This window comes from Planococcus citri, chromosome 4, assembly GCF_950023065.1.
Source record: "Planococcus citri chromosome 4, ihPlaCitr1.1, whole genome shotgun sequence".
Lineage (NCBI taxonomy): Eukaryota > Metazoa > Arthropoda > Insecta > Hemiptera > Pseudococcidae > Planococcus > Planococcus citri.
This window is the reverse complement of record NC_088680.1, coordinates 15,992,437-16,005,842: the sequence shown is the minus strand read 5'-3', so window position 1 is coordinate 16,005,842 and position 13,406 is coordinate 15,992,437. Positions and strand designations below refer to the sequence as shown.

Below are 13,406 nucleotides of genomic sequence, written 5' to 3'. Positions count from 1 at the left end.
CTAGTGGTCGTTTCAATTCAAAAACTGGATGCTCGGATTAATAATCGCATAGTAAGTGAACATATTCTCAATCAGCATAATTATAGAAGTTCTCAGAAGAGAAAAAATAAAAACTAGGCTAAAATAATACTTACCATTGTCCAAACATTCTAAACCCATCCAAATATAGTAAATCAAACACACGTGTTCAAATTATCGACGATTTAATGACACTGAAATGTTAACAAATCGCAATTACCATATTTTTAACAAATTTATTTTCAGAAAAATTCTACGTAAATGTGCAGACTGACCGACAAAACAAAACGTACATACGATAAAATTCACCACTCGACCATTTAGAATACTTCCTTCATGCTTCCTTCCATCTTCATCTGCAGTGGATATCTCAATCTCATCTGCACTCTACACTCTACACCTCATACGTATTATACTCAGGTAAAGCTCGTTAAAATAATTAAATCAAACGAACCAGATCCAGTTATAAATGCACCATAAAAAGACCAATTTAACGTTTAATTACAGAAATGACGAATAAAAAAAGAAGGCACACATTCAATTCATCGTAGAGGCACACATAGCAAGTCATACCACACACAGCAGAACCAGAGAACCATGCCAGTCGCCAGGTATCCTAATTCCGATCTTTACCTTCCCAAAATCTCATCAGCTGATTACGTAACACGAACGAATCTACCCTTCAGGTGTATCCAGCATCCGAATACGTATCCCACCACGTGAAACACGAATCGTTCCCGAACCCGAACGAAGACGATGTAAACAAAAATACTGAAAAAGATCTCACACATCTCACCTCATCCACCTCATCGTATAGTACGAATAACTAACCCACAACAATGAACGGTACAATGACTCATTGTTGTCGGAACTTCGGATGAGAAGAATGAAGATTCTACAAGTACCATTGTTGTGATCGTGCCCGGTGCCTTTTGCAGCTTCTTACGCGGATAACGTTGGTTTACGTGTTTTAAAATCGTATACAACTATACAACTCGAGACTCCAGAGATCGTAGTAATTTGATTCGATCATCGATGAAGTATCACCACAGCAATAAACACGAATGGTGAGTGATCGTATTACCTATTACTATGTTTTTCGATACCTAGACTTACGATTTTATAATTCCATGTATGAAATTCACTACAATATGCATCGTATCGTATCGTAGCCGGTAGCTTTGTAGCTTGTAGCTGCAACCCTTATGCATAGCGGTGGTTCACTCTCTCTCTCTATGTGCATGTAGGGCTACGTTCGTCGGCCATTTTTATTAAATCCTAATAAGGGTTTATTTAACGGAAATCGGAGTCTGGATTGCATCGGGTCGAGTCGGGCGATGATTTTGCGACTACACCACGAGCTATGAGCTATAAAACCTATCCCAAGTTAATCGATGCAGTTCGATGCCAGAACACGTGCTCAGCACAGCAGCTCAGGTAGACTAATTTAGCCCAGTGTTTGCGTCTCAGCGTCACCGTGTCTAATACAGAACGTCTATCGGTTAGAAAATTCAACTTGGAATTACCTAGCTATCTTTTTTACTCTTTTTTTTTCATTCTTTTATATAATAAAATATTCTCGAACCGGATACTCTGTTTATAAACAGTGATTCCAAAATTGCTTATTCGATAGTATCATATTTCACCGATTACGTGACTGGAACCGCCACAGCCGCCGCCAATTCTTATTGCATTATTAGCGCAATTTACGAGTACTTCTACTTCTACTTATTAACTAAATGGCTCGGTTTTTTTTGTGCATATTGAGTGCTGACTGCTGAGCACGCTGAGTGGCATCCTAGCTGCGTTTATCGAGTTATATACTACCTTATAGTGCGGTATACGGTGCTGGATGTATTGTCGTTGATCTTCGTATTATTAATCGAGTGCCGTAGACTTCCGTCTGGGTTTCGAGTGTTTCTGTCTTTTTGTATATTTGGTTCGAGAGTTCGAGTCGAGTGGAATTATCAAATATGCCTGGTATGGGACATGCGAGTAAACTTCAAGGGTAAGTTGAATTGTGTTTTGTTACCTAGATCTACCTACCTGATTGTTGTGGTGGATTATCTTATTGGGGTATCGTTTATAGAAAGTGAAATGATAGTGGTAGGAAGGTAAGATTACGTAGTGGTTGAAATACTTGGGTGATCGGAAATGAATTTGAGGATAATAATGTAAATACCTATGATGTTTATTACGTGTGATGATAATTTTGAGACGAGTTGAGTTGAATGATTGAATCATCGGTAAAGATAGGTATGTGTTTTTATTCGTGGAATTGAAATAATCGAATATGAATATGGATAAATATTCAATGTTTTTTTTTTTTTTTTAATTGATTTAGAAATTATCCGAAGGAAAGTTTGACTAACTCGTAAGTGATTGAAAATCAATAAAGTGTCGAGATAAATCACGTACCTAAAATATAATGTATCGAATATCTTTTGCATATGAGAATTGAATTGAAATTGTTCCAAAATATATACCTAGCTTTCTTACTTTTGCTCTAAAGAGAGTCCACTTGTGCACTTGTCTTGGAATGGTCGTCAAATACTGCGTAGGGGTTAGGGTACCACCAATGACAAGAAAAAAAAACGTTTGATTAAGGTGTTGCCTATCGTTAAAACTGAAGGAGCAGATTGCACTTTTTCAAAATATGTAATATTGGTGGTTGACAAATGACAACGCTCATTGAAAAACGGACAAAATTAAATTTTTTGATTTTTTGCTCAACTCATAATTTAATGGAGGCTTGCGTAAATTTTTCAAATTGATCACAGTTTTTGAAATGATCAATAAAATGGGAAGCTTGTTAGAAAATTGAACAAATTTTATTCTGACAATTTTTTGCTTAGAATTCCAAACATCTCGAAAAGATGAAGTCATTTTGTTCAGACTTCGAACAGGCCACTCCTTACTTTCTCATGGCCATATCCTAAATAAATTACCTAAACCATTGTGCGAAATCTGCAATATCCCTATCTCAATTAACCACCTAATAACCGAATGCCCAAAATTCCATTCTGAAAGAAATCGCCTAATTCCAAACCCCACTCTTGAATCTCTACTGTCTGACAGTAATACTCAAAACCTTAGACTCCTTACCTTCCTGAAAGAAATCGATCTGTACAACAAAATCTAACTCCAAATTGTCTCCACGTCTCTAGCCAAACGGCTGTACACGGCGTGGTTAAATAAATTAAATAAATTAATATTCAAGACGTAATCATTTTTATTTGAAAATTAGCTGCTTAGCTAATTCAATTTGTAAGTTGCACAAAACATTTAAAAAGAAAAAGAAATTTCCTTCCATTTTGATGTGTATTATTATTGAAAAATAAAATCTGCTCGTATTGACCCTCACTGATTATTCAAAAACACTGTAAATCATCGAAATATTGATGAAACATCAGTAAAATTTTCCAAAAGTGTTGTAAATGTGTTGAAATGATATGAAATGAAGCTAAACAGAACTAAAATTACTAAAAATTGACAAAAAATAACAAACTTTGACAAAAACTGGAGTTTTTTAAAAAATAATAAGAAAAAAACCTAAAATAGGTAACAGAAAATTACAAGAAGTGGGAAGTGAAATTTGAATGAAATTGGCTAAAAATGCTCGAAAAAGTGTCTGAAAATTGCTAAAATATTGTAAAGTTACCTCAAGAGCATTAAAAAACTAGATATTAAGTATCAAAATATTTCTACGAACGCGAAATTTGAAAAAAAAATAAAAATAAAAATAAAAATAAGAAGACGCATACAAGCTTTTAAAATTTTCTGTAAATTGTTGACAAATGATAGAATTTCAGTGAAAGTCAAAAATGTGCGAAAAAGTGATGAAAATGTGTCAAAATGATGAAAAATTTAAAACATTAAAAAACTGAAAATTAACGAGAAGTAGTGACACTTTTTAAAAATGTACAAAAAAACGTTGATGATAAAAAATGACAAAATTTCAACAAAATCCACAAACATGCTTAAAAAGTGAAAATTGTTCTAAAATAATGTGAAGATACATACAAAAAAAAATGAACATTTTATTAGTATTACTCTCTCAAATTTTAGTAAAAAATAATGATGAAATTTCATTGATGATTGAAATTTGGCAAAAGTGCTCTCAAAAGCAGTAAAAACTTGTTAAACTGATCTAAAATCGCAGAAAAAGATATTAGAGTATAGTTAAAATTGACACAATTTTTAAAAAATGCATCAAGAAAGCCCCCAAAAAAAGTGTAAAAATTATGCTTAAATGATGAGAAAACACTCACTGAAGCATTCAAAAACTCCATAAATTGGTCAAAAACAGTGAAATTTCAGTAGTCAAAAATGCACGAACATGATGGTTGAAAACAATATTGTTAAAATTATGTAAAATTGCTCAAAAAAGCATTTAAATTTTCTGCGAAACTTGCCAAAATGTGTAAAAAAAAGAGTGAAAATAGTGCTAAAGCGAAGTAAAAAAAAAAAATCATGAAAATAATTTAAAATGCTGCATGCAATCATTTAAAAATGATAAAATTTGTTTAAAAATCCGCGTAAAAGTTTAAAAATTATGTTGAAATAGTGCAAAAATTTATTTCAATGAAATTTCCCCAAAACACATGAAAAATTTTGCAGAAAAAGTAGTCTAAAGTGATGTGAAAACACCAAAAAAATCATTAAAAAAACACTGTAAATCGCTATAAAAATATGATAAAATTTCAGTAAAAATTGATTAAAATCCATGAAAAAACAAAAACGTGTTAAAATGATGTAAAAATGTTTAAAAATAAGTAAAAATTATTGAAAATTAGGGAAAAGGTAATGAAATTTCATGGAAATTTGCGAAGAGTTTATGTAAAAGTGTACCTACCTAGTGAATATTATTACATCAATTTAGAATGCAGACTTATCAACAGTAGTAGTAGTAGATTATATCAATTTTTAATTTTGTGGTACCGACCTATCTATTTACTGATAAAATATTCGACTTTCAATGATACGTTTCGCTAGTTTTTCATTAAAATTGGTCATCACTTATTTCATCACATGATGTAAAGATCTGCTAATAAATTTTTAAAAAAAATTGTGCTAATTAATTTTGAAAGTTTTTTTAAAAATTTACAAGTGTTCGAAAAGAGAAGAAACGTATCGACGTTAGATACTTATAGCTTTTATTCGCAAAATCCTACTTTCGTTCGAATTGAACCAGAAGGGTGTAAGGGCTAAGGGACTCCCACCCTCGTACGCCGAATTTTAGGGTCGGGCTATTGTTTGCCATAATAATCTCCGCGTACGAAGTATGTACATATACGAATAAAATATCATTAACATAATATTTGAAAGGTCTCCAGTCCATGTGTGTCTGGGGAATTGAATTCTACGTCAATTTAGAGTATAAACGTGGGTGTAGAATGTAGATCCCCAACCCTCGAGCTTGCTTTCTTTCTGGAAGCCATATCAGCTGATATACCATTACCATGTTCATTGTTCTGTGTATCAAATGATTCCATATTGCCCTCTCTTGTGTTCTTTTTATAGCTTGAGAGATGGAAGGAGAGACGATTTTTTGTGAGCATATTTTCATAAAATGTTTATAATTTCATTTTTTTTTTGGTCTGTGGAAAAATATCCTACCATCAAACCAACACGTTGGGACTTTCTGGAACCCACCCCCTCGCATGAAACTTGGACTTGAGGAATTAATTTCAGTAGATGCCTCAATTCTGGTGGAAATCACTTGTGGTACTAATAAAACAGGTTTTTCTTAGCTAAAGAATTCCGAAATTACTTTTTTGTAGTCTAAAAATTAATTAGCCTTCAAAATTGAGGTCAAACTGAAAAAAAATCTTTCTTGCTAAAATTTTATCTCTACTACATAAATGTAGTTTCTTTGACTATTTTTCACCCTAAAGCTGAATAAAAAAAAAAAAAAAATAGAGGAATAATTTTGATCTCAAAAGGACCCTTGGAGAAGGGTGGGTTAGAGAGCAGTTAAAAATCAGAATTTGACTCTGTTTTCTCTCACAAAAAACAAAAAAAAAAAAATAACAGAAATAATAATACAAACAGAAAATGCCCACAAAATTTCAAAATCGTAAAAATCGGTCCAATTTAAAAAGAATTGGAGTACAAATAAATCCTTTTTTTTGGTGGGGTGGGGGGAAGGATGTTTATAATTATAAGATTATTACGCCCGTAGTATGGGGGTTTTGGATTGATTTCTAGGTGAATCATTCACGAACGAATTGAATAATTTTTAGAGAATCATTCACAAACGAATTCAATAATTTTTGGTGAATCATTGGCGAACGAATTTCATTTAATTCATTTCTGGTGAATCATTCACGAACGAATTGAATAATTTTTGGGGAATCATTCGCGAACGAATTGATTCATATAAGTGACTCGTTCGCGAACGAATTGATTCATTTAATAATTTTGGGTGAATCATTCACGAACGAATTGAATAATTTTTGGTGAATCATTCGCGAACGAATTGATTCATATAAGTGACTCTTTCGCGAACGAATTGATTCATTTCAATAATTTTGGGTGAATCATTCACGAACGAGTTGAATAATTTTTGGTGAATTATTCGCGAACGAATTCAATAATTTTTGGTGAATCATTCGCGAACGAATTGATTCATATAAATAACTCGTTCGCGAACGAATTGATTAATTTTAATAATTTTGGGTGAATCATTCACGAACGAACTGAATAATTTTTGGTTTATCATTCGCGAACGAATTCAATAATTTTTGGTGAATCATTCGCGAATGAATTGATTCTTATAAGTGACTCGTTCGCGAACGAATTGGTTCAATTAATTCATTTTTGGTGCATCTTTCGCGAATAAATTGTATAATTTTTGATGGATCAGTATAATTTTTAATGGATCATTCGCGAACGAATTCAATCATTTTTGAAGCATCATTCGCGAACGAATTGATTAATTTTATCAATTTTTGGTGAATCATTCACGAACGAATTGAATAATTTTTGGTGCATTATTCGCGAACAAATTGTATAATTTTTGATGAATCATTCGCGAACGAATCGATTTATTTAATTCATTTTTTTAATGAATCATTCACGAACGAATTGAGTAATTTTTGGTGAATCATTCGCGAACGAATTGAGTAATTTTTGGTGAATCATTCGCGAACGAATTGATTTTTATAAGTGACTCGTTCGCGAACGAATCGATTATTTATTTTTGGTGAATCATTCACGAACGAATTGAATAATTTTGGCGAATCATTCGCGAACGAATTAGTTCGTATAAGTGACTCGTTTGCGAACGAATCGATTCATTTGATCAATTTTTGGTGAATCATTCACGAACGAATTGGTTCGTTCAAGTGACTCCTTCGCGAACGAATTGATTCACAAATTAATGAAATAATCAATTCGTTGGCGAATGATTCGCTAAAAATGAAGGAACAAAAGAATGGAATGCTTTCATTTGAAATTAGCATTTTTTGTGAATTCAGAAACTGGAATAAAGTACTATGTACATTAACAGCAAAGCTCATAAAACCTAAATCTTATTGAAGCCTGTGGATTGGGGGGGGGGGCATGTGCCCTAAAGTTTTCAGAAACAATGAAAATCCTTCTAATTGAAAAGAAATGTTGCTAAAAATAGAAGTAAATACTTGAAGTTTTGGAAGTGAGGGTATCGCTTTTCAATGAGTTCTTTTTTAAATCTAAAAATCATGAAAATTTGTCCAATTAAAAAAAAAGTTCAATAGAAAATTGGAGTGAATACATGAATTATCAATATATACGTATTTGGGTAGGTTAATAGGGTTTTGGAACAGATCGTGGGGGGGCGGGGGTTGAACGCCTTCATTTACAATAATTATTTTCGCGAATTTTGTCTTCGTGAAAAATGAAAAATAGGTACAGGTACATGAACAGTAAAGTGCGGAGAATTTGATCTTATTGACGCCCTTTGAGAAGGGAATGGAGGAAGTTTTCAAAAACTGTGAAAATCCGTCTGGTCAAGTACATACATATTTTTTTGGATAAAAAATGAAGCGAATACTTTCCAAATTTTGGACATGACGTGAGTCTTGTCTTTCACGACATGAGCGACCGAGAAGAAGAAAAGGGGGGTCGAATCCTTGCACATTTTTAAATCATAGGTATTGTTTTTATTTTTACACTTTTTTGTGACTTTGACTTTTTCAACTCTGAAACTACTACTAGAGGTTCTTACAGAAGTGAAACATGGATTCAATGATTAAGACTTTCACTTTGAGTACATCTATAGAAGGTGTTTTTAGGTCCAAAAATGTTAAAAATTGCAAAATTGGCTTCAATTGAGGATTTTTGAATTTTTTGTAGTGAATTTAATGGGCAATCTGAATGTATTTTTGAGGTACGAGGCTTTTGACAAAATCTTCATCTATTGTATTTGTACATGAGAACGAAGGATGAATGAAATTAAAAATGTCTTAATGAAAATTTCCCATCGATATAAATATTCAAAAAACTCGCAACAGAATGCACTATAAACACGTGCTTCACGTTCTTAAAATATTCACCTACCTACGAGTTATTCGAAGTAAAAAAAAAATATTTGGGACATTGGTCGTAGTCTCGTAGTCGTCGAATATTTTCGTAGACTCGTTAATAGACTCATTTATCCATAACGAGACGACAACGATACTCCACGAGCTGTTGGCGGTCTCCTCTAGTCGCAGTCTCTACTGCTCCATTACCCTTCTCCTGTCTCGGTCAGCTCCTCCATCCCAATTCCCATTCTTTTCATTTACAAAGTATACACACCGAAGACTGCGAAGAGTGGACAAAACCATTTGTGAAAGTACCTGTAGCCTCTGTACCTCGCTCATGTATTTATAAACACCTAATGGAGGCGAGTAAAAAAAAAAAATATGAAACTAAACCAAAACCTAAACCACATTATGATAACTCTATCCTACCTAGCTCTATCTATGTAGGTACTCGTACTTTACAAACCATAAAAATCAGCATCATTGAGACGGGGGACTGGGGGCTGAGGCTGCTGTAGTTGCTGTCGCTTATGGTCGCGTCTTACAACAGCCTAGGAGAGGTACTAGGTAGAGGTACCTGCAGCAGGCTCTACAATTACCTAGTCATTTAATTCCGTAACTAATGCGGAGAATAATACTTGGAAAATGTAATCGATCGATCGACGACAACTACAAATACAACGAAGTACGAAGCAGTCCATGGTGTGGTTTTCTCGATTGTTGTGGTAGTAGATGTGTTATTTTTTTACCTTATAATCGATGGCCAGTGGGGTTATGTGATGCTGTGAGGTTGACGATGACGATGTTGACGATGTTGACGACCATATGTGTCCATAGATAGAGATATGGATACACGTAGAGTATACGAGTACGTCTAGTGCATTGAAAATTTTTTCGTATTGTGCTGGCAAAGGTCGCCGCCATCACCATCGCCACCGTCTTTGGATATAATCGAATGGCCAGTGGTCAGTGGTGGTAAGTTTAAGTGTATTGTTTACTCGATATACGTATACTCGTTCGAGTCCATATCCCTGCACATATTTTTCCATTGCACTGATCCGAATGCGGCGTCATCATAAATAGCTTATACTTATACCGTAGTATATTATTATTATTTCTCTTTTTTTTTTTTATTCTTCGAGAAATTAAAAATTAATTAGAAATGACACGGTTCTTGAAAGTTCAAGGATTTCGACCCGTTTCAATTCGTTTGATTGTCTTTAATTGTACGTTCGTACTGTACGAGAGTGATGAAGATGACCAGATATGAGAGGACCATGGCTCGTCGTCCTCTTCCTCTCGATTTCAACTCATCTCGAGGAAAATTTGCAACCCATAAGTGAATTTTTTCGAAAAAATTTTCGTAGAATAAGATGTGATTACGAAGAACTTAGGTGTACGTGAAAATTCATACACTTGTTGCTACTCGTATGTGCTTGAAAAAAAAATAATATCGTCGGTCGTCGCGATAAAAACACTACACACGAGAGAGAGAATATAAGATAAAGATTTATTAGCCTAATTAATGTATCACAAAATGAGGTTTTATTAACCGGTGTGTGGTATTATTGGTAGTACCAACTTGTAACTATTCGCGTCAAGCTGTGCTGTTCGTTCGTTTTGTTGTGTGCTGTACGAGAGTACGAATAATTATTCACGAGAATACGACGAATATTCTACCTGTGATTTCGCGACGAAACTGACACGACGCGACGGGCTCTCGTAAGTCGTAATGGTGTGAAACTGTGAATATAGCAACAGTTCGCGTACCTGTTGATTGGTCTGGTGGTGGTGTTGGCGTGACAAGTGGAATAAAAAACCCATTAAAATATTTTTTTTCGTTTGTTTATCGCGCATACTTAATATTAGATATATTTATCGGGTGCGGAGTTGGCTGCGAAACGACGCAAATATGTCGCTAATGTGGACGCCGATAAGGTGAGGAGATTTTTTTCTGTGATGATTTTTTTTTGGATTTGGATTTGGAATTGGAATGTTCAAATTGGTTTTTTGTGGTTGTGTGATTAGTTGATGGAGATTTTTTGCCTCCTGACTTGTGTGCTCTTTTCTTTTTGCTGAGAGATTTTTTCAGAGATCTGAGTTTTTCGAGCTTGGATAAGTTTTTGAGAGATAGATTTTTCCATATTTTTGACAACTGTTTTTAATTTGAGGGTAATTTTTTGAGTGGTAATTCGATGAAATCTTGACAGAGGCGTGCTTGGAGAGGGGGGGGGGAGATGTCTCGTTTTTCCAGACAGAAAAATGTTGGTAAAAAGTTGAGAACTTTGAGGAAATTTTGGTTGGTTGGAAAAATTTGGGGAATTTGGGGAAAGTTGGGAAAAGGTTGAGTAATTCAAGGAAAGTCAAAGAATTATCAAAAACCATGGGTTTTTATTTCACGAATTATGAATTTTTGAAAGTTTTCCTTTTTCTTTCTCTGACCAAAGTTGAAAATTAGAAACATTGACTTCTCATATCAAATACGATAATGTCGTTTCACTTGAAATTTTCCACCAAAAAAATGCCTTTCCAAGCATTTTAGTCAAAATTGCCAGAAAGCCCCATTTTCTGCTAAAAAAAAAATGTCAAAAAGTGTCTTATTTTTCGCTGAAAATTCGAAAACAATTTTTAATTTTATGCTATTTCACTTTGATATAGTGAGAATAGGAATTACTGACTTAGGGAATTGGAATTATTAGAATAGGTTAAAGGGTGAAGTCAAGAATTATTCCCTAGAGAGTGAATAATTACTCGTACCTGGATAGCTCGTAGAGAAAACACCTTATGTAAAACCATTCTACCATATACACAAAAATCATACTAAACTACCAATAAAGTACTCAAGATCGCAGAAATATTCTTAAAAGCAATTTATTAATATTTTAGCACAACAAAATACACTTTAGGATTCATAGGGCAATGTAACATAATCAGCATTATTTTATGTTTGATAGTGGACTCAACATCTACTTGACATCTCGCATAAAATATCGACTCGTAACATAATTAAGTTTAAGCTTAAAATTAAGATTACTTGGCGATGCAAACTACGTATTATTTAATTAGACTAGGTGTGTTACGTCCCTCATAATATTATTATTTAACTAATAAGTCTATTTCACAACTTACGACACTGTGCTTATTTTCTGCCTCTCCTGTGATCCACTCATACTAAGATCGGCTACAGAATTGGGTTATATTATTACATATTTCCCGAATGGATCCGATTCGGAGAAATATCCGTAAAATGGGTAATTTAAATTATTTCAATGAACGTATTTAATTAATTCACATTTTTGAACAAATTATCCACAGTGGTAGTGGGCGAAAACAGTTAAGAGGGATGATGGTTTTTTAGACCATCATTGCCTATACGTCTTTTGTGACCAAGAACCAGCCATCGCGAGTAGCTTATTCCAAGTGAAGTTCGTGGCTGGAGATCCGATGCTCGTACCCTCGAGTTTCCCTCGATCTACGAGCCACCGGACACAATAAATCATTTCCCCTAGGATGTATAAATACTTTCCCCTATATGCGTAGTTCTCACGTTGCCATACCTCTGGTATAAGTAAATCTTATACGCCTACGCTAACGAAGAATATTATGATTAAATGTACGAAGGGATTAATTTAATTATCGCTAAGGCGATCAGGGCATATTCCCTCATATCAACTTGAAATTTTCCAAAAAAGATCTTTTGAAGCATTTCAGTCAAAACTGCCAGAAAGTCCCAATTTCTGATTTAAAAAAATGTCAAAAAGTGCCCTTTTATTTTTTGCTGAAAATTTGAAAACAGTTTTTAATTTTTTCCAAAATTGATTCTTTTTGAAAATATAAAAATTATGTCCTGAATTCCTAAAAAAAATGATGAATTATGAATTTTTGAGAGCTTTTGCCCTCGCCTGCTCAAGTCTTACTTATTCATATTTTTAAAAATATATAAATAACTATAATTTTCTGAAAAATAAAAATAATCAAGTCATGAAAACCAATTTTTTGCATCATCAAGAATTCAACAATGATGTCGTTTTCTGTTTCAATTGATCAATTTTTCACACCTCTCGCCTTTTCTTTTCTCTGATCAAAGTTGGAGGGTTGAAAAATTCACTTCTTACATCAAGAATAATACGTACATTGTTTTATTTTTGAAAACTTTTCAATTTTTGAAAGCTTTTGCACTCGTTTAGGTCGGGTCTTTATTCTTATTTTTGAAAAAAAATTTCAAAATATTGAAACAAACTGTACAAAAATCAACTTTTTGCATCAGTTATTTTACTTTTCTAAATATTCAGATTTTTCAAAGATTTGAATTCTACTGCACATTTTTCCAAATACATATTTTCAGGAATGAAAAATCAATTTCAGAAATTCAAGAAACATAGGTATTTTCTAAAGCTTTCGCTCGGACAAAATCTAAAAATTTTGCGCTCTCGCTTCCCTTGGACTGAGTAATTTTCTGTTCTCTTTTTAAATTTAATTTTCAAAAGCCAAAAATCTAAAAAAAAAAAAAATGAAAAAGGTGCGAATTTTTTATTTAGGATTTCAGTACTACCAACCTTGCAATAGAACAATTCAAATGTTCGTTTTTGAAATATTTTTCAACATTTTTTTTCCAACTTCCCCTTCCAAAATTGGTTCGAACCTCTCATCTGGCTAATTAGCTGGAAAAATCCTGGAGGAGGGGAGGGGGGATCTAGAGTAAAAAGGTGGAAAAATCTAGTCACAGAAAGTTGGAAGAATTTCAGTCTCACCCCTCCCCCTCCCCCCCCCCCCCGAAACATCACTTCGTCACGCTTTTGAATTTTCATAAGGAGCTTAAAATTTTGTATACGAATTTCTTAAGTGTGTATATATTTGATGTTGTGTGAAGGAAGTAAAATA

General features: G+C 33.6%; 1 protein-coding gene across 4 annotated transcripts in view; it reads left to right on the top strand.

Annotated features, from left to right (window-relative positions):
* Positions 1-883: 883 nt before the first annotated feature.
* Positions 884-13,406, top strand: part of LOC135842454 (uncharacterized) — a 132,121-nt gene continuing 119,598 nt past the window's right edge. The window contains exon 1 of one of the 4 annotated variants that reach the window (XM_065359924.1): positions 884-1,085. In XM_065359924.1, the coding sequence (XP_065215996.1) occupies positions 1,054-1,085 (32 nt within the window). In that variant the 5' untranslated portion in view covers positions 884-1,053. Of the gene's footprint in view, positions 1,086-1,789; positions 2,027-9,358; positions 9,501-10,082; positions 10,464-13,406 lie in introns of those variants that run through there. The other 3 variants (XM_065359923.1, XM_065359926.1, XM_065359925.1) reach the window with 3 other exon arrangements.